The sequence below is a fragment of the Fragaria vesca genome, linkage group LG1 (assembly GCF_000184155.1).
Source record: "Fragaria vesca subsp. vesca linkage group LG1, FraVesHawaii_1.0, whole genome shotgun sequence".
Taxonomy (NCBI): Eukaryota; Viridiplantae; Streptophyta; class Magnoliopsida; order Rosales; family Rosaceae; genus Fragaria; species Fragaria vesca.
In genome coordinates this window covers 8,011,254-8,034,788 of record NC_020491.1, presented here as the reverse complement: position 1 = coordinate 8,034,788, position 23,535 = coordinate 8,011,254, and the positions used below count along the sequence as shown (strand labels likewise).

The window sequence follows — 23,535 nt, the reverse complement described above, 5'->3', positions numbered from 1 at the left end:
CAATTTTGTTTTCTTTGGACAGGCCAAATTTGGGTTCTGTATCTTACCCAATTAGCCCCAAAACAATTACTATTCGGTCACACAAATAATAATACTTTCGATTAACTATTAAACGCGTTCATACTCGTTAAAACTTTGTCAAGTACAATGCACGTATTATGCAGATGTGTCTCTTTATAATTTGGAATTTTGGATGAGAGGGGATCTTTTGATCAACTCTCCTGTGATTTGAACAATCTGAGTGTATACTACTCAGAGAAAATACAAATAAATATGAAGAAGGCTCACAAATTGCTTTTAACAGTGAGTATCTTACTCGGCTGTAGTTCAAGTACAAGATCATTGAAGAGAGACAATCTTACATGAACTGATGAACTGTGTATGTATACATAACATTAACAAACCATGCTATTAAACACTGGATCACTTAACTATTGTAATATTTCCTTCTAGAAAAAAGAAAAGAAAAAACATTGTAATATTTTACACTAGTTTACAGAAGAACTCTAACAGGTCACTCGTCATGAGAATTGGATCATCCACCATCTCCGGGGAAATGCAAATCATATGGTTGTAACTCGAAACAAGTAAAGAAGTTCCCTGTGAACCACGTTGAGAATGAATAAGTACCAAAAGGAAAAAAGAAATTGTTTTGAAACAAAAAGATTGGAAATCAAAATATTATTTAAAGTATAGGGTCCGGTTCATGGGACATTAGATTGGACACTAATTTTGACACCATTTTCTACCCATTATATTTTTAAAAATTCAATGGTCAAGATCAATTGTAAGTATGATGTCAACATACAAAAACTGATGTGGCAAGTGACGTGACATTACCTAATTTCTTAACAAATCAAATTAAAAGAAAAAAGAAAGGAAAAAATAAAAATACTAAAATCTAAAAATACTGAAAAACAAAAATACAAATCAGTACGATCAAAGAAAGAAAGAAAGAAAAGAAAGGAAAAAAAAAAAAAAACAAAGATGGCAAAAGATCAAGGAAGAACACAGACCACTGTATCTGCAGTGGAACAAATTCGCTTGCGATGTTTCTACTTAGAAGAGGTGCACGCTCATCAATTCAAGACAGAGGAGGGCAAAGCGCACTAAAAAGAGCAATGCACTAGACGAGGAGGGCAATTACTGATGAGGAATTATTCATAAGACTTTCTGAAAATGAGTAAAACAAAAGGTTCTACACATGATGCTAATTCTGGAATACACGTTAGCCTGACTCTTGACTGACCATATGATTATGGATAGACCTCAATTCATGTATGAGAGAATTCTGTGTTCTTCCTTGGTCTTATGCCGTTTTTTTTTCTTTTTCTTTCTTTATTTCATCGTACTGATTGATTTTGTTTTTCAGATTTTAGATTTTGAGTTTTACTTCTTTTCTTTTAATATGAATAAGTACCAAAAGAAAAAAGAAATTGTTTTGAAACAAAAAGATTGGAAATCAAAATATTACTTAAAAGTATAATATAGTCTGGCTGGCGAAGGGAGAAAGGGAAGAATTTAACAGTAAATTTTAGGATTAATTACAAAATAAACCCAAAACTATGATGGTTCTTTCATTTTCATACCTAACTATAAAAAACTTGCATTTTCATACCTCAGGTTTCATACCGTTAGCATTTTAATACCTTGTTCACTAACACCGTTAAATTTTGAGAGTATTTTTGTCACTTCAGTAAATTTATTATTTTTGACATTTTACTTAACAACATAATTTTTTTTTAAGTTACCCAATATAAATAGTTTGCCAACTATTCAAACAAAACATGAAATAGAATATACTATAATTTCTTAAAACATATAGTATTGTGGATAAAAATTAGATTCGATCCTATGTGTGTGTGTGTGTGTAAGCTCAATACATTTACTAGACACGCTAGTCTAAAAGCTGTAACTGTCTAGAATAACTAAGATGAAAGGAGCATCATAGTTCGGGAGGTAAAATGTAATTAATCCTAAATTTTACTCAGAACTGCAGAATAAGCTCAATATATTTACTAGACACATAATCCACAAAACTGCACAGCAAAATTAAACAACCCCTTCACAATTCCATAGTACCTATTAAATCTTTCAAATTCAATGGATAATGTAAATCAGGTGAAAGCATATCAAGACCATGTAAGTAATCAGTAAAATCTAGGGAATTAACAATATAAGATTTCACACTCACATTTAGAACATGCAGACAAACTTCAATCAGGGGTGAGCCAAGATGTAGGTGGATGGACCATTTGAGAGTGCAAAGATACTAGGCTGCTAATCCTGCCATCCTCTAAATTGAACACACGGTTGTAGAAATTCCTTAACGTACTTGACGCACTTTCAGAAAAGAAAATGCAATTTCCCTTCACTCCACCAAACTCTCTGCTGGACACAGAGAAAGATCCATCATTGCTCAAAATAAAGATGTAATCTCCCAAGTCCTTCACATCGACCCATCTACCCCATTCTTGATCCAGCTTATAAACTTTAAAACCAGTTGTGTCTGCATCATCCTGCCTATTCCAATGATGATGCCAGAACACCAACTCGTTATCCGGATTCTGCGGCAACACCCTATTGACATTGTCATGGTAAGTCACGTTTTCAAAGAACTGATCTACCACATAAAGATCACCACAAGACTCCACCAAATACTTCTGCCCGCCAAACCCACATAACGGAGGCGAAAACTGAATCACCTGCAACTGAATCACCTGCAAACCCGAACTAATCCACGAAATCGTCCCCCACTTATCAACAACATAACACTGACCCTTATACACAATAATATCATCATAATGACCATTTTCATCCACACGAGTCAATTTGTCATCCCCAAATCTAACAAACGCGAGCTTCCCTCCGTTATATATCATAAAAATCCCTGACACGTCACTAAACTCCAGAAACTCACTAGGCATGACTACCAACCTATGCACAGACTTCACATTAACATGACTGTTCTTCCCAAACTTGAGAACATAAGATTTTCGCAACTCTACCGGTCGAAAATCCAACAAATTAAACTCCTTAGGTTTAGAGTTACGGTAAGACCTGAGCGGCGAGCTAGTCACTGGATGTACTAGCCGCATTTCCCCGGAATTGGGGTTGTGCTCTAGCTTCATCAGAAACGGCTTTGACTTGGAAGAAGAACCGCCTTTCCGGTTGTGATCGGCGATCGGCTCCATGCGGTAGGTTGTGCTCTGGAAGAGGAGAGCGCGGAGTTTGGGATCGGCGGCGGAGGGAGAGAATTTGAGCGGGAGAGGAGGAGGAGGCGGAGGACGGAGGAAAGGAGGGCGGGAGGAACGCCATACGGAGCACACGCTGCGGAAGTGGAGGACGTCGATGCGGGTGTGGATGAATTTTCCAATGATGGACCAGATCTCCTTTGGGAGGTCGGACCAGTCTACGGTTGCCATTGGAGACTTTTGGTGTGGAGTGAGAGCCAGTGAAGCAGGAGAAGCAGAGGAATTTAATGACGGATTAGGTGGGTTGACTCTTGACGAAGACTAGGCCACAGGCGTCAGCCCATACGCAATTGGAAGAAAGGTCCAGCCGTTTTGGCCCAATCGGATTAGGTCAAGTCTAACCTGATGGATTGAATGTTATTTGTGAACTTAATTAACAATTTCAATTCGTCTTATGTTAGGTCAAGTCTAACATATGATTGATTGAATGTTATTTGCATGTGAATAATGTGATTCATGAATTAGAGTCCTAACTATTATAGTGAAATGAAAGTTTAAACAAAGTTGACAAGGGAAACCTAATCCTTCTAGTGTATGCATAGATACAATGTTATCTTATTTCAGACCATATTTGGATCAAACTACATACAAAAAAAAAAAAAAAAAACGTACGAAACTCATCCCAAAATACTCAACTTATACGGAACCCTATTGCTGTGTGTAAGAGCTAATGTTTAAAGCCACCAACTGACTGAAGTTCATAGGTGTGACGAATCTTGTTCCTCCGCCATAAAGGGTTAGCGCTGCTAGCTCGGAAGCAAAGTCAGTAGGATGATACAAATCCCAGAACAAAACCTCGCGCCGATTCGGACACAGTTTGGGATCGAGGAAGAAGAGGCAAGGTAACTTTCCATTTAACTCTCCTAACCCACAGCAGGCTGATCGAGTGTCCTTGAAGCCTTAGGAATGGGATCAGAAAGATAAAATTACAGTAAGGTGATGATTAATAACTATATATGATTGTGTACTAAGAACAGGTATTAAGGTTTCTTACCAAATGCTAATGGGTCTTCAAGGATACTCATAGTCATTTCATAAGCGTTTCCAAGCGAGTACTTGAATCCTTTCAACTCTGAGCTTAATGTTCGGAGGAAATCCTCAGTCTGTGCAAGAAATGTTAAGGCAAGGTTGTTTAGTTCTTCTACACAGACACTGGAGTCATTTGATTTTGGTCCAACACGAGCAGCAGGACAGCATCCAATTGGAGGAACACTTATGATCCCGAACTTTCTAGCTCCGAGATTGTACAAGTCCTACAAGGGAAATTGAGAGCGTCGAATGATTCGATAATAACGCCATATATATATAGTTCGATACGTCTTCATCAACATTGTAAAAGTTAACAGATTGATATAGGATTTAGGGGATCAGAAGGGAGATAATTTAAACACGTACCTTCAGATGATTACGGTACTCAAGTTTAAGATTTACCAAGTACTCAGCCTTTTCCAAGACAGTGATATTTGGATACCAATTCACTAATTCGAACAGGTCGTTGCTTCCAATGCTAATAACGAACAAAGAGTTGGAAAGCATAAACTCAGTTCCCCCAAAACCAATTAGTTCTGTGATATTCCCACGAACAGTCTCAAATTGTTTGACCTGTTTTCCCATTGGCACAACTTGCACCTTCAATAAGTTTATGTGTTAGTTCAAATTATGAATAATAGTGATTTAATCAAACTTAACTATCTTCTGTGATCGCGAGCTAATTAATTTGAAGATAAATAGTATGAAATTTGGTGCTTACAAAGTTCCTTTTTCCTGTTTGCTTGAAAATGCCGGATCCTCCTGATGCAAAATTAACTCCATGCAGTATATCCCTTTTGAAAGTGGATCGATGTTTCAGAGAGTACAAGAATGGTTGCGGACTTCTCTGATACCCAAATAGTCTTACTGCATAGTGCAGAACCATGCAAGCGTACAAGAAAAAACGACAAGAATTAAATAATTAAGCAACCCTAGAAATTACTTGTATATATAAATGTAGGAACTTACTGTGATCCGTACTAATCAAAGAAATTACTGATAAACCGAGTCAAAAACTGTACAAATTAAAAGAAAAAAAATCAAATTACCATGACCTGCATGTAAGTTATATATTACTGTATATTGTTTCATTTAGGAACTTGAGGTGTGTTTATATACATGCAACAAGGTCGTACCAATTTGGTCGGCGCTGTTAAGACCGTTACTAAACCTCCCCGTCGGAATAGCATAAGGAAAATCAACCCCGTTGGGTGAGAAATCAGCTCTGGAAAGACTATTGCGCAACAATTTGTTGGTGCCAACATCCACAGTCGAATCTCCAAATATGAAAATAGCTGCAGGTTTAGGAGCCACCTGATCATCTGTGTTGGCAACTGGTACGAATACGAATACGAACAGGAAAGTTTGAAAGAGAACTAAGAAAGAAAATGATGAAACGCAGAGCAACAGATCAGCGGGCTTTGCCATTATATATAAGAGAGGGCTTTGCCGGATATAGATGATCAATCTCAGTGGGAGTAAGAGCTTATTTATCGGTGAAATCCCAAAAAAGAAAAAACCAGGTGACGACGGCTATGACGTATCATGTATGGTGTCACTGTCCCAGCCTCTGTATTAACAAAGAACTTGATCTTTTGTGGCGGATTAGCCTAGTGAGTACTCGTGTATATATATGTTTTGTATATGCATGTATGGATGCTTGCTGCAGAGATCTTATTACAACATGCAGTATATTGACAGTCTAAGAGTTAAAATCTAGAATAGTACGTAAAATTCATGCGAGTAAGAACTAAACGAAATAGTTATATATTAAACTCGAAATCCATTAGCTATTCTATGATACTGTCTTCATCAATTCATCATTCAATTTTTGATTGGAAATAGTTGTTTGATGAATCAAGTTGGAAGAGTGAACAATTTCGGGTTTGATTGGCAAAAGAAAATATAATTTTGAGCTCTTCACTTTCTGTGAGCATGATCTATGAAGAATGCGGTTTCTGTTATCTGCGGAACACTACTCGGAATCTTAATCCATTAGAATAAGGGGAGTGAAATACACTAAGAATCATCAGTTGTTGGGCAGAGAAATTAACCACGCCGCAAGAAAAATCCTTGATCATTTATGTGATCTACTAAAACATGATTTATTTAAGAATAATGCTAAATGAACCACACTTTGAGAAACCACATAGAAAAACCATGAAGAACTCGTTATTTTATAGTAAAAATAGAAATGAGAGTTTACTAGTGCTATACGAATGGTATTGCTAGCTGTTCGGACTGAACTAGCTAGTACTTGTTTATTCTTGTTGAGGGTGAGAGTTGATATCAAAAATCAATTGCAACCAACTGACTGAAGTTCATGGGTGTCATATATCTTGTTCCTGCACCATAAAGTGTTCGTGCTGCTAATTGCGAAGCAAACTCAGTTGGATGATACAAGTCCCAGAATAAGAACTCATTCCGATTCGAACAAAGGTTGGGATTATAATATATAACGCATGGGCTTTCTCCATTTAACGTCCCGCTTCCGCAGCAGGCTGATTGAACGTCCTTAAACCCTAGCAAATTGAAAAGTTCCATCAATGCCCATATTTGTTGATCAGTTGTCACAGTATAGTATAGTATAGTATAGTATAGAGAGAGAGAGAGTGTGTGTGTGTGTGTGTGTGATGCTTACCGAAGGCATATGGGTCTTGAATAATACTCATGGTCATTTCATAGGAATTTCCAAGTGAATACTTCATCCCTTTCAACTCCGAGCTCAATTTCTTCAGGAGATTCTGAGCTTTTATGAAAAATGTTTGAGCAAGATCGTTTAGTTCCTTCACACAAACACTAGGGTCGACATTTGGTTGAACACGCGCATGGGGACAACATCCAATTGGAGCAACACTTATAATACCAAATTTCCGAGCTCCCAGCTTGTATAAAGTCTGAAATTTTGTGACAGATATACATGATTTCTTCTCCAACTGAATTAACTAAAATGAAATGAAGGGAAATAAAACAACTGACACACACCTTCAAATGGTTCTGGAACTTAAGTTGAAGACGTTCCATGCGTTTCGCCTTAAACAAGTCGGTTGCATTTGGATAGTAATCCACTAATTCGAAAAGATCATTGCTTCCGATACTGATGATGAACAAAGACTGGGAAAGCAAGGTATCAGTTTTATTGTGACCAACTATCTTTGAGATGTTTCCACGGACCGCCTCAAATTGTTGGATCTGATTTCCCAGTGACACAACTTCTATCTGCAAAGTGAGTGTTGATGGTATATTATTGACTGTAGATAAATTACTAGCTAAATCTGCATCCAATCTGCAAAGTGCTTACCCATTTTTTTATCCCTGTGTCTGAGAAGATGCCGCTTCCTGCTGAAGCAAAGTTCACTCCCTGCAGTATATCCCTTTTAAAGGTGGACATATGATTCAGAGTATACAAGAATGGTGGTGGACTTTTCTGGTATCCAAATAGTCTCACTGCACGCAGCAACCAAATCATCAATCAGAGTCTCAGAATGATATGAAATAGCTTTTGCTTAAGTACTTCTAGGGCTAGCGATGGTAAACAGTTTGTGTCATCCTGTTAAGGCCATGGTAAATCCTTTCACATCATATCCGAGGGTATGCGTGCTTTTTATATCATCTTATTCATTTTACATTGCTTCATGTTATATATTCATCTTAATAGACCATAAGTTATATACTATCCAAAAATATATATATAACTATATATGGGTCATGCATGCATGCATGATCTCTATGTATATAGATGATATGATATAAACAATAGCATAGTGTTATGATGGTTGTACCGATTTGGTCAGCGCTGTTAATGCCATTGCTGAACCTCCCAGTAGGCACAGAATAAGGAAAATCAAGCCCGTTTGGAGAGAAATCAGCCCGTGCTTTACTTTGGAGCAACAAGGTATTGGTGCCAACATCCACAGTTGAGTCTCCAAATATGAAAATGGCCGCAGGAGGAGCTACCTCAGTTGCACTGGACACAGACAACAAACAAATTGAAACACAAAGCATCACGATCAGCTTCGACTTTGCCATGATTTGCTAGGGCTAGCTAGGGCTGTGTACGACTGTACGTAGCTAGCTCTTGCCGGCAACGGTTCCGATTCGCGCTACCTTTTCTGTATGAAGGTGATGATGAACTAGGTTTTTTAATTGCTCATTTATATTACGGGAGGTCTCGAAAATGAACAACCAGGTAGTGTTAATGTTGTCGCTGTCGCAGCCTCTATATTAACAAAGAAACTTGATTCTTTTCTGGGGAATTTGCCTGGTGATAATACCCATGCTCGTATGTTTATATGTCTATGTACTCTTATTGCGGAGATCCTAATTCCCTATAGTATGGACAAGCAAAAAAGTAAATTAAGAACCCTAATGCATGCCCTAGCTTCTCACTATATAAAGTAATATAAAGTAATTAGTTGTTTTCTTGTCTATTGCGTAGCTTAATAACTTAGTGTTGACCTTACTTGCGCTATAAACAAATTAATTAAGATCCATTTTTTCTTTTCCTTCTTCTTTTATTAAACCTTGCTCGACATACTGATTAAACCTAGCTCGTATACGAGTTTATCAATCTTGACTAGTTGATTTGGATTTTCAATTACAGACAGCTCTAGCACTCAACTTGATTCTTAACCACGAAAAACTATATGTAATTATGTACCAAAACACCGTCATTGTCCGTCTTGGCATCTTGATGAGCTGATTTAGCGACAAATTACCTGAGAGGGATCGATCATGGTTTTTGGTTGGAACGTTTAGGAAAAATATAAAGATTTCAAAAACATTTGACAAGACTGTTGGTCTCATTCAAATTGCTGCATGTCTTTGTTTCTTTCCGTTTTATAGAATATACTTCTTCCCTAGTTTGTGACTTTGGAATGATGCTAGCTATGTGCTAAAAGGTATTCCTCCTTGTATCAAAATCACTAATCAGGTTGTCATAGGCAGTCACTTTTATTGACCTTACTTGGTAATAAAGAAAATTAATCCTCATGTACATGGGTTTTATGCACTCTCTAGCTTCAATGCCACATTGTCAAGTTTCGTTCGATTAGGTTATAGGGGAGTTCAATAAGATGTCTTCGACCTCATGAAGTAGCATTGTTTCTGAGTTCAAACTTCGGTTTAAACTTCTACACTTTCACCTATACTGATCAAAAATATCTTTGGTCATATTGGTGCCTAATTGCCAATAATAGTTATCGATATTATTGCCAATGTTGCCCTTCCAATGAAAGATCTCTATTTTTTGTCATTTTTAGGGATAGGTTCACACCATTAGATTTGTTTTTTAATGGGCTTGGATGGTTGAGATTAAAACAAAAAATTTAACACTTATGTCAAACCTACACCGTTCAAAACTTAACATTTATGTCAAATTTATCCCTCATTTGGATGACTTAACGATCACCAAATTTTCTGAAGATTTATAGAAATGATCTACTCATATAGCCCAACGAACTGAACGGTGGAGATTTGATTTTGTGATTAAAAAAAAGGCCGTCAAATGATATATCCCTATAAATGAACAAAAAAAGAGATTCCTCATTGGAAGGGCATTGATTAATCATAATTTGCAAATTTCCATATATACTGTAGGTTGATCATACAAGTTACACCATCCATACATATGGTATGTAAAACTTTCGGAATCGAACAGAATGAAGAGAGAACTCGTTATTGTACGTTGCATGGTTTATTCTTCTTGTGTACACACGTTTAGAAATTCATCACGGCAGAAGGGCCAAGTTTCCAAAACTCATCGGCTCCACGTAAGGTGGGGAGCCATGGTAAAGACTATAGGCTGCGAGATAAGAAGCCTGCTGGGTTGGATGGTATTGGTCCCAAAACAAGTAGGTGTTGCGATCTCCACACACAACTGAATCCTTTTTACACGGCTCGTCTGCGTTTAACGTTCCGTTTCCACAGCAAGCTCTTTTCATCTCTTTAAAAACTACAAGAACATTCATGAACGTATATCACATCAAAATGCTTTGAAATCGAATCGGTTATATCAAATTTTGATTAATTTAGGGTTTAGGTAGGTGATGTTATATGCTGTATGGTTTATGATCGATGACTATGGGCAATGATGAGGTGCCTTGAAGGAACATATATATATATTCATGTGTGTTTCAATACTAATTAGTTACCAGGTCTCTCGGGGTGGTCAATAATAAGTCTGGTCAGTTTGTATGCATCCGCAAGTGCATACTTCAACCCTTTGCACTCAGAACTCAACTTTTGCAAGAGGCCTCGGAGTGCAGAATAGAACAACTGAGCATCCACATTCATGGCCTCCTTACAGTCCCCAGATTTATTCGATTTACGTTGGATCGGACAGCACCCGATTGCCCCAACACTAATTATCCCAAATTTTCTGGCTCCTAGCTTATATAACTTCTGCAAGTGAAATAAATAAAAAGCTCAGCTTATATCTTAGAATAGCAAACGAAAGAAGAAATAGGCAGTGACAGACCCTTAGATGAGTCTCGTAGGTGGAGATAAGTGTGGGGATGTATTTTCGCCCAGTGCGTTTAGCATCAAAATGTTCGAAGATGTCATTGCTTCCAACACTGATGATAAAGAGAGACTTGGAGATATTAGCGATGGCATTCGGACCCAGTAGTTCTGAAATTTTGCTGCAAACACTTGAAAATTGTTGGACCTGTTCTCCAAAAGAAATCACCCTTACCTGTAACATTTTGTAAACCAGCAAAATACTTAATGACACTGAACAAGCATTCAGTATTAATATCTATAGCTAATGAGTTTTCTTCTTCTTTGGAGTACATGAAGTAGAGTATGTACGTGTATGTATGTGTATTTTGCGTATGTATTTTTATATATATCTAGCTATATGTTACTAGGCAAGAGAGTACTGAAGGAGGAGGAGGAGCTTACGTACCCACTTATGTCCTGTAGAACGCAGAATTCCTGACCCTCCCGAAGCGAAGTTGATTCCCTTAGTTGGAACATTCCTAATGAGAAATTGCGATATATTGCTGTCCAGAAATGAGAGATAAGGCGGGGGGCTTTGATGGAAGTGCAGTTGCTGGGCTAATGAGCCACCAAATTAAAGAAGTTAGTAGAGACTAAAAGATACATACATGCTCATGATCGAGCAACTGATCAAGTGCAAGAAAGAACAGCTACTACACTATACTGTCACTAGTTACAATCAGCAGCAAATGATGTAATATATACCTAGAAGATCGATAGTGTTGTAACCGTTGCTAAATCTTCCAGTTGGTTTGGATTGAGGGAAATCGATGCCGTTAAAAGGGAAATCGGCCCTCGCTCTAGAATTGGGCAAATAATCATTGGTTCCAACATCGGCTGTAGAATCACCAAATATGTAAAGTGCTGGCACAACTGGCCGAGAGTGTGAGACGTGCGATCCAAGTATTCCGAGATACACAATGATATTAAGCCAAAGAGAAAATATTGCGGACTTGGCCATGGTAATTGCACTAGCTAATTAAGCTGGCTAGTGTTGCTGATACTCTGAGCTATGCTTCTGATACGAAGAAGCAAGCTAGCTAGGTTTAAATATAGCAATTTTAGAGGACAAGTTAAAATTAGGACTGTATTAATTAGAATCAAATATAATTATCACATAGTCATCATCCAAAGCTCTTATTATTAATCTGGCTGGAAATGCTCGAAGCCGCATCTATATATATGTACAAGTGAAAGAAACATATAGAAAGGGTTTTGACTTTGGTGACGGAATTTTCTAACTATGATTTAACCAAATGAATCATACTTGACATATTCTATATGATCAGGCACATTAATCTGGCTTCTTCCCTTGTTGAACGTGATGTTCAAGCTATTATTTTTTCGATGATTGAGTCGAAGTTTTTTTGTTTGTTTTCCTTTTTTGCTCAAATTTAGTTAATGAAAGAAGTTCATTAATAGAACTTGATCAAATACACTTGAACACCCAAAGGAGTTTAGACGGTCTCATTATAAACCTAGCTTGATAAGAAAGGGTACCGCCCCTCTTACATCAAACCACTTATATCAAACGCTACAATCATGTATTAAGATCTCATCCAACACAAATTATTGGCTCTGCTTCCTTCGGAAAACTTGTCCCAACAAAAGAAAGTAATTACTATGTTGAATTGAGTTTTGAGTACTACGTACCAAGCATTGAATGTCTTTTTTTTTAAAGGGTTGATTCAAAGTGGATGGATGGGAATATTTACTTGGTACAGATATTCGGTTCTGCTAAAAACCATGGATTATTGAATTGAAATGCAGAAAATGAAAGCAAAGAAGGAGAAGAAGAAAAGAAACAAAGAAAACAAGAGACTACATTTTGAATGATTGTTTTGCCTACATTTACTATCTTCTAAACCCCTTTATTTACATGTATGTAAAATTGACCAACGTACACTAGTAAAAATGTAAAAAGTGAAAAGTGATTCCAACAATTCTATATTCCTAACAGGTTTTATTCATCCATTTAGTAAATATATACACTATATTTATGCAACGGCCAATTGACTGAAACTCATGGGTGACACCATAAATGGAGCACCACCAAACAGATACATGGCTAACATTCCAGACGCAGCCTGTGATGAATGGTATTGATCCCAGAACAAGTAGCCATGGCGATTTTCACACAAATTTGAATCTTGTTCACATCGTAACTCTGCATTCAACTTCCCTTTACCACAACAAGCTTTTGCCACCTCCACCAACCCTACAAAAATTACAGTTTATTTTAAGGTATGCTAATAACAAATTTCCAAAATAATGAAAATATTTTTTTTGGTTAACATGTCCCGTCGCTCTATTACCCAATGGGAGAGGTGTCTCCATAATAACGTTGGTCATTGTATAAGTATCTCCAAGTGAGTATAGCATCCCTTTGCATTCTGAGCTTAACTCCTTCAAGAGGACTTGGAGTGACGTGAAGAACAAGTGAGAATAAGCATTCATGGCCTCCAAACACCCACCTGTTTCACTGAGTTTTCTCTGGACGGGGCAGCACCCAATCGCCGGGACGCCGATGATCCCAAACTTCCTTGCTCCGAGCTTGAACAGGTCCTGCAAAGCAGTATCTGAAATCATAAATCAAAAGGGTATAGAATGAATGTGATTTGGCAAGAGGACATATACTAGCAGTCACAAACCCTTAGATGAGTTTCGTAAGAGGAGATGAGTCTGCTCAAGAAGTCTTTTTCGGTTTTCTTCGTTAGGTTATACTTATTGGCAGCGAACAATTCAAACATGTCGTTGCTTCCGACGCTGATAATGAATATGGACTTTGAAATGTTAGCCAATCCACCAGCACCCCATGATTCCGATATATTGTTACGTACAGTTCGGAATTGCTGCACTTGTTTCCCAAAGGAAACAACATCTCCCTGTTGCAAGCACACATATAACATTTTTATGTATCAATGTACGTTTGTTTAAATACACGGTACAATATTAGTCATTTCATAACATAAAAGTCAATAAACAAAAACTCAGTTTCGTAACTAGCTTGCTAGGTGCACATTGTACACCGTCATGGGAGATCAGCAAGAGAAGAGGGATAGTTGAAGCTTACCCATAGTAGTTTACCAGTATCATCCAGAAGTCCTGATCCACCTGATGCAAAGTTAACTCCCTTTGTTGGAATCCTCCTCTTAGGAATCTGCTTCTTCTTGTTTAAAAGAGAGAGAAAAGGTGGCGGGCTCTCCTTGTAACCCAGGAACTGTGCTAATAATTGATTAACACACCAAATGGAATAGAAATCAGAATAAACAAGTTCAATATAGCAATAACAGTGACGGTAAGAGAGGGATTAATCAATACCGAGGAAATCTGCGACGTTGTGACCGTTGCTAAATCTTCCTGTTGCTTTAGAGCCTGGATAATCAATCCCATTGTGAGGCATATCTGCCCTGGCTTTACATTTAGGCAAGTAACTATTGGTTCCAACATCTACTGTAGAATCTCCAAATATGTAAATTGCAGGCACAGTAATATTTTCCTGTGCAGAGGTTGCATGGAAATCTAGCATGGCCAGATTGTACACAAAGAGCCAAACAGAAAACAAAAAAATCCACCCGTTGTTATTGGCCATGTCGAATTTGTATAAGGCTAGGAAACAAATTAGAAGTAGAACAAGAAATCTAGAGGGTCGTTGTCCTAAGTTCCCGGTCTGAGAACTAGAAGCCGCAGATTCAATCAGGTTTTTTTTGTTTTCGATTGGCGGAAGTTTCTGTAATCTGGTATATATTTAACTCAGATGCAGGTCATGATCAGCAACTACAGCTAGCTTAGTTAGCGTATCGAATTTGAGTAACTTTGCTTCTTCAATCTAATTAATTAGTCTCCCTAGCTTGTTAACTGTGATTGATTCCCTAATTATATTATGTGCCAATCTTGTATACGAGACTAGATGGAGTGTTGCTATTTTGAGGTCGACTGATAAATTCATTTTGCGTCTGCGTTATGCATGGTGATATATAGAGACCTATACGCTTGATCAACAGACAACAGCTTACTCTAAATACCTGATTTCCAGTCTTCCCCTCAACGTGCATGTTAGCTAAAATGCCTAAATGGCGTGAGGTAAAATCTTATTCATGATCTTACCTCACGTCATTGACAGGTAAATGAGTAGTACCGTTACCAAATTAAAGAGGGAGATCAAGAACAAGCTAGCTTAATTGATCATATGTTACATGCATTCTGATGAGGCGCCTTGATCGAGTGTGCTGTATAAAAGAATTGAGTTAGAACATTGATCGATCTACCATGTTAATTCGACCAGTAAAATGATGCTAATTATCCAAATTCTCTGGCGTTTATCTCAAAAAGATTCTGCAACATATATATAAATTAAGTTGAGCCAATATATACACGTTGAAATTATTTGAATGCACAATGTTGTTGATAGAAAATGCTTGATCCTCTTCACACAAGACATCAAAAAGGTCGTTCTCCCAAGTTCTGCTGAAACAAAGTTTGGCTAGTACTAGAACCCTCATAGATACTATGAAAACAAACTGCAACAGCTAGCACTTAACTGATGATTTCAGCGAGGAGCGACTGATTATGACTGCAACAGCTAGCAATGAGTTGTTTCTAATTCCCTTGTTAAGTGTGATTTTCAAGCGAATATATAAATTTCTTGTTGTATGATCTAGGGTTGTTGCTCTACTTTAGGGTTCATCATTTGCATATAAGATCATGATCAAATTGGTAATAGAATTGTCCAGTGTATGCATAACTACTTATGCTTGAGGTTAATTGATCGAGATTGCAATTGAACGATTGGTGAAGCTCGTACTAGCTAGCTAGCTAGTATTGGTATAATTAAGGTCGCATGAGTCGTGGTGATATATTGTTAGAGTAATATGGTGTACTGGTATAGTTAGGTGGCCGGAGTATACCCTAAAAGACCTGCAGGTACATATAAGACTAACTAACTTATTTGGTGGAATAATACGAACCGTGGAAGCTGAGTGGTTAAGAATGACAGGTCTTCTTCTTCGAGAGGGATCGGAGGAGAAATTAATTGTCATTTGATGCTCTATCTTATCGTTAATGAATATGATGAACTGTGAAATGCACCATTGAGGTCTGGATATTCTTTTAATGCTATTCAGATATTTAAATCTGGCTAGCTTGCTCGTGTTGATTTTATAAACACTCAAATTCGATGACGATCCATGTAAACAGTATACTATATGTCTATATCATGTCATGTATTTAAAATAAGCTTTTGACATAAAATTTTCAATGAGTTTCTTTTTAGTCGAGTATTTGTATTGTTTATTTCTCATTTAGGGTGAGCTGGCGATTCATGCATTCACACTACCATTGTTCTCCATTAGAAGAAAGAAATGCAATCCAAACGTACGTATCACTTGTCCATGATTGTAGAGAGATATATTACTGTACTAACTTGGTCTAAACTTGGTCTAAACCCAAACATATTTTACTCGACTCTAAACTTATTGCATTTGTTTCAAATATGAGAGAATGAAAGAACTAAGAGTAATCACTGTAATGTAGTATAGTGGTTCTTGTTTAGTTAAGTGTGCTTTCTAACCAGGTCCGGACTTGATAGGAGTCTTAAGAGCCCATTGACTCAGGGCCCAAAGATTTTGGGGCCCAGAAAAAAATAAAGCTCATTCTATGATCAAATACAATTAAATAATTAATGAAATGGACAATTAATGTCAAAGCTCCACTTTTAAACACAATTAAAGGAAGAGAATGATACTGACTGTAATTAAGAGCCAAAACAAAAGGAACAAATATGTTCTTCTCAAAATTAGTGTTGACATTTAATTTAATTTCTACTCGAAATTGTACCCAAAACAAAATAAGGTAAGTTTTTTGAAAAAAAAAGAAAAGAAAAGAAAAGGTAAAAGCTTAAAATAAGTTTCATAATGTAAATAGAATTTCTAAAATATAATCAGCAGAACATTTTGGATGTTTTATAATTAGAATTTAAATTAATAGTTTTAATTTCTGAAATATATTTATATATATAATAAAAAATCTAGAATTAAACTACAATTTAAAGTCCCAATTTTGAAATTTCGACTCAGGCCTAAAAATCATAGGTTCGGGCATGTCCCTAACCTATGTTTGAATCACGACACTATCAAAAGTGGCCAAGAAAGGGGCTGCAATGCTCTGCTGGCTGTTTGGATCCCTAACGGATCAGTCATTAAACCTAAAAAAACTTTAGAATACCCGATACTGCGATCTTAAAATAAAAATAAAAAAACTAAGAGTTTCTGGCTACATTTTTTTTTTTTTTTTTGCAACTAGAGGTTACTATATATAGTAGCAGTGCATAGTTTATGATAGGGCTGCCACTTGGTTTGGTAAATACCAAACCAATCGAAAACCGACCGAAAATTTATGATTTGGTAAACCAAATTTTGGTAATCGAAATCAAAAAAACCGAAACCAAGAAATACCGAAAAAGTTGGTTTGGTTTTTTGTAAATACCGAATTTACCGAAATTCTAATTATTTAAAGACTTATATTTCTAAAAACACACAGACTAATAATCTTATCTCACGTTTTCAATTGTATATACCATTTAGTAAAAAACAAGACAATGAATAGAAAAATTCAACTATACTTGGTAGCATTCGGGTTTCAATTAAAGCGATCAACTTTAATTCAATGTTACTTGTTATATAAAAACGCTCTTACCTACCCGTCTTAGTCGATTCATCACACACACACATAGACAAACCCACTTAGATGACATGTAACCGCCCATGTAAAAATTTAGGAATGTTTTTACCTCTCTTGATGATAGGGCTCCCCATAGGAAGCACAAGCGTAAATAGGGTTAGCAGCCTTAATCAAGGCCAAAACATTATCAAAAATACATAATTTTTCTACCATAATCGTATTTCACTATATTGATCACATCATAGTTCACAAGGTTTTTGAAAATTTTGCTTCCTCTTTGTAGTTGGTTCACAAAGATGTACATATGCATATAACTTACTAAATAAGTTATACCACATTACCAGACATGTTGTGGTTCTAATTATTACAATTCACAAAATTAAAATTCGACCGTCTGATGTGATCATTATAGTATAATACAATTATGATAGAAAATTCAATTGTACTCAATAATGCTCGGGTCTTGATCAAAGCGGTCAACCATAATTTAACGTCACTTATTACATGAAAAAGCTTTTACTGCCCTTATGTGACTTATTTTGGTCGACTCTTCCACACACATACTTTCACATAGATGACACATAACTTGTTCATATAAAAATTTGGAAACATTTACATCCTGACTATTTCGGTAGAAAATTAAACCATACTCGATAATGTGTACTGAAATGACTATCTTTTGTATATGTATTATCAGACTCTAGAAACTCAAGTGATATTTAAATTTTATAGTTTTGTATTATTTTGTTATATTTTGAAAATATATTTGTTGTGAAGTTTAGACCGAAAAACCGACATCCGAAGTTGGTAAGATTGATCTCATACCGAAGTTTTTGGTTTGGTAATTGAAAGTCATATTTCATTACCGAAAGCTTTGGTTTTGAAGTTGGTAACGCCCATTACCGATTCGAACCGACCGAGTGGCAACCCTAGTTTATGACGTCCTTTTGGGTTTAATTTGGTATGACTATGATGATTGTACTTCTCAAGAATAATCGCATATCAATTAGTTAACTTAAAAAATAAATATAATGTTTTCATGGTTTTAAGTTTTTCGTTTACGTTTTATATCGTTTCATCATTTTGATTTTGTTATTGGCAAATCCTGTAATGTATAGAAAAACATACGGTATTTCTAAACAACATTAAGTAAATTAAGAAAACAGATAATAAATTCCATCTAACATCAATAGAACTTTGGGTAAAGTAATTATAGAAATTAAAATTTCTCATTCCTTTCCTTTTTCTTCCTTCTGCACCTAAAAAAAAACCAAAAAAAAAAAAGAACTAGAACATCATCATCATCATCCGATGCTGAATAGTGAATACGCACATGACAAATCGAAGTGTTAGAAAGACAGACCTCCAGAATTCCCGTCTCTCTTTGTTTTAATCCAAATCCAAACCCTTCTTCCCATAACCTCGTAACTAGCTCTATCGCTGTTTAATTACCACACTGGGGTTCCTTTCTCTTATTTCTTATCTAAATCCAGAACCCTCATTTTGCGAGCGAAAACATCACACTTCCCGGAAAAAAAAAAAAAAAACCAAGTCGCTTCAAACAATACTGATGCAAACAGTTTCTCATTTTTTCCGATTCATTTGATGACGATCTTTAACGTTTGCCGCAGTCTCCGAGACTCGTTATGCGGAACATTCGACCGGTGCTGCCGGTTTCTCCCTTGCCTCTCCGATCCCGGTGAGCTTTTTCTTCAACACCCTTTTTGGATTTCTCATAAACCCAGATGTTAAAAACGTAATCTTTACTGTTTACTTAGTTCTGTTGAATCCCGATTGAGCCAAAGATCGTTTCTTTTTGTTAGTGTTGGTGTGTTTTTTGGTAGAGCTTGACTTTTTATTTATGGTTAGATTGTAATGTTGTTGCTTTTTTTTTTGGTTTTTGGTTGGTGGGTTTAGCTCGGAGGTCTGCTTTGGGTTTAAAGGCTGCATTGGTGATGCTGCATCTGATATATGCTGGTGTTCTGTTTCTGTTTGATGGAGGTTTGATAGAGAAAACTAAAAGAGAACCATGGTATGCTTATTCTTCTTTACTCTTTGTGTGGTTTTGTGTTTTGATTGCATGTCAGATTGTGGAGTGGGAAGTATAGCCTATTTGTGTAACTGGGTTGCAGTTGTATCGAAGTGGAAAGATGTGTAATTTGAATTCTGAATTTAGGGTCAGGAAGTCAACTTTATCATGTTGGCACAGATGGATTTCAAATGGTTTCTCAAATTAGCATAAGTTTGAGTGATAGGTTGAGGTGGTTATTCAGCAATGTGTGTATTGCGTTCGGTGTAAAATGAGGCAATTTGTAACTGCAAACAAAATCGGTGGAACTTATGAAATGTGAAAATGAATGTAATTGAAGGGTGCAACTAATTGGGTCATCATATTTGAATTGCTCAACGAGTGTTTTCTGTCATACTTTGTCTTCCTTATTTGTCTTGTCTTTCTGTTCTATCCTTTTTCAGGTATACAGGAACATATTTGGCTCTTTTTGTCATTACATTGGTTCAATACTTCGTTACTTCTGGTTCTTCTCCTGGGTAAATCTAATTGCACTTGTGCCTCAGTTGGCAATTTAAATTATAAAACTTTATGTGATGGTGTTCCAATTTCAGCTCATTACTTTTTATTTTCTTTTGTATCTTTATCTTCAGCTATGTCCTTGATGCAATGAGGAAAGTGAACGAGGCAAATTCAATATTCAGAAGGACAGCAACAGTATCAAAGTAAGTGTTTTTGTACTTTACCTCTCTTGTTTCTGTCTTTGCCTGTATCATTATAGACATCGAACTCAAAACTTAAGTCAATCAATTCGTTGATGTTATCTTACTTTCATATTTTAATATTGTTAATGTTTAAGCAAAGACAGCCTGCTTCAAGCAAAGGAAGCGTGGTTGTGACAGTGGAAGGCAGTCAGTTGGGAAGACCACTTCTTAAAGATAATGGAACACCTTGGAGCAAACTTGTATTGGACTTGTATCCTCCCGGAACATCTATTAGGTAGGCAGTATTTCAAGCTGATTGGTTGAGCTCTTCTAGTTAAAATGTTTATGCTAAACTTGTTCATCTTTTTATATGCCTCTTGGATGGTCGATTCTGCTCAGTTATAGACTTAGAGTAGTTTGGCTTACTATTTGTTAACGTTCATTAGTTTTTTTTTATCATGTCTTTATTGAGATAGATTAAATGACTAATAAATCGTATTCTTAATGTGTTGTATAGGTTGGCTAAAAGATCCATTAATTACTGATACTTACAAGAAATTAGTTTTCCTATTCTTAATATGTTGTAAAAATATATGAAGCACTAGTAAATAAATGACAATCAGTTGTAAAGGGAGGAATCCTAAGAGGTCTCCCACTCACCCTTTCTTTTTTATTCTAGAGTGGCTTAAAGTGTCTAAATGCTTGTCTTTAGCTCTCCATCTTGCATCACTGGGTACAGTTTATGCCTATTCTCTGCCAGACTTGATGATGTATTATATTTCAGTTCATAATCTTTTGCAATACAAACATAATTACCGCCTTATAGTTTACATTGATCAATTCGTACACTCAGTTCTAAGTTTAGTTTCTTTTGAATTCAATATTAATGAAGACAGTCAAGTAAAAGCTCTCTTATTTTAGTTTAAAGTTTGGCTATGTCACAAGTGGTTTTAATGATTGCTCCTTTTGCTTATTGCAGAAGTTTGACTTGCTCCTACTGTAATGTTGAGCAGGTACCGTTTCAGTTTTACATTTTGATTTTATTACTTCTGGTTATTTATTTTAGATCTCTTGGCAACAGAATTTGTTAAGAAAAAAAAGAAAAAATATTTTTAACAAAGTAAAAGTCAGTAGAAATGAAAGATAACAGGTTCATAAGACTAACAGCAGAAACAGCAAAATACATCCCCTGCTCCAGTAGGCCATAAAAGTAGGTAAAACCAAAGGGAATGTTCCGAAAATGCTTCTATGAAGATGCCCACAAGATGGCCAATATCTGTTCCTCAAAGAAAATCCTCCTCCTATCTTCTCCTATCATTGTTTCATGCTTCCAAACAGTCAAAGCAATTAGAATGTTGCACACCACTACAGATACTATAATAGGTGTGTGTAATAAGCTGCGTTCCAATTTTATTTATTTATATTTTCCATAAATTAAGATCCTAGTACTGCAGTTATTTCTTATGTTCTGTGACATTATAACAGTGCCTGAATATTTATTTCTTGCTAAGCAGCTTAGCATGAAAACCTGTGTTCTTTGTTAGACTAGTTGAATTTGAGTGTCAGCTTTCCCTCTGAGAAGTGAAACTAGGAAAATGTTCTCCTCTGTTGTCATTGACTTAAATCTCCTTTCTCCTTTTCCCTCCCAAGATAAGCTACTTTTATCCATTCAAATGAGCTTGAACCACGAGAGACATTGGAACATTCAAAATAATATGCCACTTGGCAAACAAGATTGTTGCTCCCAAATTTTAGTAGTTTACAGCTTATGCAGAAATACAATCATGTATTATTGCCCTTTCCTTGCAGAAGTTTAGTGGAAAGGGAATTTCATATCCATTTCTGCATTTGTTTTCTTCATATAGTGCAAAGTTTATGTTATATACCTTGACTCTGACTGTGACTTGTATGCAGCCTCCGAGATCAAAGCATTGTCATGATTGTGACAGATGTGTTCTTCAGTTTGATCACCATTGTGTGTGGCTTGGAACATGCATTGGTGTGGGTAATCATTGTAAATTTTGGTGAGTGCAATTTGGTACTAATATTAAACTTTGTTATGATAATTTGCATTCTGAAGTTCTGATGTCAGCAATAGGTTGGAAGTATCTTTTGTTTGTGGTGTGATAAGCTGAGATGAGTACCATTTGTTGAGTATAGCTTTGCACATATGTATAACAATGTAATCGCTTGATTAACATCTGCATTCTTTATGCCAGTATGTTTAATGTAATTTTATGAAAAGGAACTCTCATATTGCATCATGTTATTTTCAAATGCATTTATAGTTTACAGAAATGTAGTTTGAGTCTGGTTGAAATACGCTTCTTGGCAGTTGGTCCAAACATTTACAAATCCTACAGTCGTATATAGTTCTCTGTTACATGTCATGATCTTTCTTGAAATTTTAATCTTGCCATTCATATACCCTTTAAACAATCAATCTATGTACTCTAGTTCTGTGAATTGAAATAGCCATGTTTATACATACATTCCTGACTTAAATAGTAGCAATGAAGAACTTATATGTAGTTTGATATATATGTCATAGGTGGTACATTTGTGAAGAGACTGCATTGTGCCTCTGGACTGGCATCCAATATATCACATACCTGAAGAGTAATATAGCAAGCGCTTGGTATGGCATCTTCCCCCAGGTCTTTATTTCATCGTAATGATTTACGGTTTAACCCTGCCATTGTGAAGTCATGCCTATGGGATATGCCTTCTTGTAATCACACCATAAGACATTCAAGAGGAGAAAAAATAAAACATCACTTAGATATGTGTCCCTTGTGGTTTTCACTTACTAAGTGTCTTATTTGGCCATTTAGGGTTTCCTTTTCGATTGTAACTGTGTCCTCATTTCAACCTGTGTTCATATTCAAACTGTTTTAATTGTCAGGTGGAAGGATGCAATCATGATTGTGCTGTTGGTTACCTTATCGATTTCGCTTTTCTTTCTCCTTCTCTTGCTACTTTTTCACAGGTAATCTATTTATATTTAACTGAGTACTCCATAATGAATAGTCATTTACATGAAAAGCATGACTGAAGACATGATTCTTTTTTTTTCCCGACAGCTATCTTATTCTGACCAATCAAAGTACCTATGAGCTTGTAAGACGTAGACGGATCTCATATTTAAGGTTGGTTGTTTCCACTTGCTCTCTTCTTCTCTATAACTTGTAAAGTTATATAATGGAAGTAACTACTGACCAAAAAGAACAATTTAACTATAAGATTGCTTGTGATGTTGTATTGATAGGGAGAGCTTCCAATGAGGACCTTATAATGAGGACCAAGTGAGGACTTTCAAATGAATGGTTGGATGATATGCATATGGGAATTAGAAAATATC

The 23,535-nt window shown here is 36.2% G+C and overlaps 6 protein-coding genes across 6 annotated transcripts in view; 1 reads left to right on the top strand and 5 right to left on the bottom strand.

Annotated features, from left to right (window-relative positions):
- Nucleotides 1-288: 288 nt before the first annotated feature.
- Nucleotides 289-3,447, bottom strand: LOC101307147 (putative F-box protein At1g65770-like). The gene is made up of 2 exons (XM_004287703.1): nucleotides 2,195-3,447; nucleotides 289-600 (listed from the first exon to the last, which is right to left on the bottom strand). Exon 1 carries the CDS (start codon nucleotides 3,423-3,425, stop codon nucleotides 2,217-2,219), a length of 1,209 nt encoding a protein of 402 aa, XP_004287751.1. The 5' UTR covers nucleotides 3,426-3,447; the 3' UTR covers nucleotides 289-600; nucleotides 2,195-2,216.
- A 455-nt stretch (nucleotides 3,448-3,902) lies between these two features.
- On the bottom strand, nucleotides 3,903-5,711 carry LOC101312390 (GDSL esterase/lipase At5g55050-like). Its single transcript, XM_004289009.1, has 5 exons — nucleotides 5,420-5,711; nucleotides 5,005-5,150; nucleotides 4,650-4,883; nucleotides 4,249-4,507; nucleotides 3,903-4,153 (listed from the first exon to the last, which is right to left on the bottom strand). Exons 1-5 carry the CDS (start codon nucleotides 5,709-5,711, stop codon nucleotides 3,903-3,905), a joined length of 1,182 nt encoding a protein of 393 aa, XP_004289057.1.
- Nucleotides 5,712-6,572: 861 nt separating this feature from the next.
- On the bottom strand, nucleotides 6,573-8,312 carry LOC101312099 (GDSL esterase/lipase At5g33370-like). The gene is made up of 5 exons (XM_004289008.1): nucleotides 8,066-8,312; nucleotides 7,585-7,730; nucleotides 7,269-7,502; nucleotides 6,925-7,180; nucleotides 6,573-6,805 (listed from the first exon to the last, which is right to left on the bottom strand). Exons 1-5 carry the CDS (start codon nucleotides 8,310-8,312, stop codon nucleotides 6,573-6,575), a joined length of 1,116 nt encoding a protein of 371 aa, XP_004289056.1.
- A 1,700-nt stretch (nucleotides 8,313-10,012) lies between these two features.
- Nucleotides 10,013-10,851, bottom strand: LOC101311804 (GDSL esterase/lipase At4g28780-like). The gene is made up of 3 exons (XM_004289007.1): nucleotides 10,768-10,851; nucleotides 10,436-10,691; nucleotides 10,013-10,236 (listed from the first exon to the last, which is right to left on the bottom strand). Exons 2-3 carry the CDS (start codon nucleotides 10,575-10,577, stop codon nucleotides 10,013-10,015), a joined length of 366 nt encoding a protein of 121 aa, XP_004289055.1. The 5' UTR covers nucleotides 10,578-10,691; nucleotides 10,768-10,851.
- A 1,930-nt stretch (nucleotides 10,852-12,781) lies between these two features.
- Nucleotides 12,782-14,376, bottom strand: LOC101311518 (GDSL esterase/lipase At5g55050-like). The gene is made up of 5 exons (XM_004289006.1): nucleotides 14,106-14,376; nucleotides 13,858-14,009; nucleotides 13,436-13,669; nucleotides 13,100-13,349; nucleotides 12,782-13,002 (listed from the first exon to the last, which is right to left on the bottom strand). Exons 1-5 carry the CDS (start codon nucleotides 14,374-14,376, stop codon nucleotides 12,782-12,784), a joined length of 1,128 nt encoding a protein of 375 aa, XP_004289054.1.
- Nucleotides 14,377-18,785: 4,409 nt separating this feature from the next.
- LOC101306852 (probable S-acyltransferase At3g51390-like) overlaps nucleotides 18,786-23,535 on the top strand; it is a 5,442-nt gene continuing 692 nt past the window's right edge. Inside the window, exons 1-10 of the mRNA XM_004287702.1 lie at nucleotides 18,786-19,161; nucleotides 19,380-19,494; nucleotides 19,935-20,009; nucleotides 20,124-20,195; nucleotides 20,335-20,469; nucleotides 21,154-21,187; nucleotides 22,089-22,198; nucleotides 22,726-22,812; nucleotides 23,080-23,163; nucleotides 23,258-23,323. Of these exons, the coding sequence (XP_004287750.1) occupies nucleotides 19,068-19,161; nucleotides 19,380-19,494; nucleotides 19,935-20,009; nucleotides 20,124-20,195; nucleotides 20,335-20,469; nucleotides 21,154-21,187; nucleotides 22,089-22,198; nucleotides 22,726-22,812; nucleotides 23,080-23,163; nucleotides 23,258-23,323 (872 nt within the window). The 5' untranslated portion in view covers nucleotides 18,786-19,067. The remainder of the gene's footprint in view (nucleotides 19,162-19,379; nucleotides 19,495-19,934; nucleotides 20,010-20,123; nucleotides 20,196-20,334; nucleotides 20,470-21,153; nucleotides 21,188-22,088; nucleotides 22,199-22,725; nucleotides 22,813-23,079; nucleotides 23,164-23,257; nucleotides 23,324-23,535) is intronic.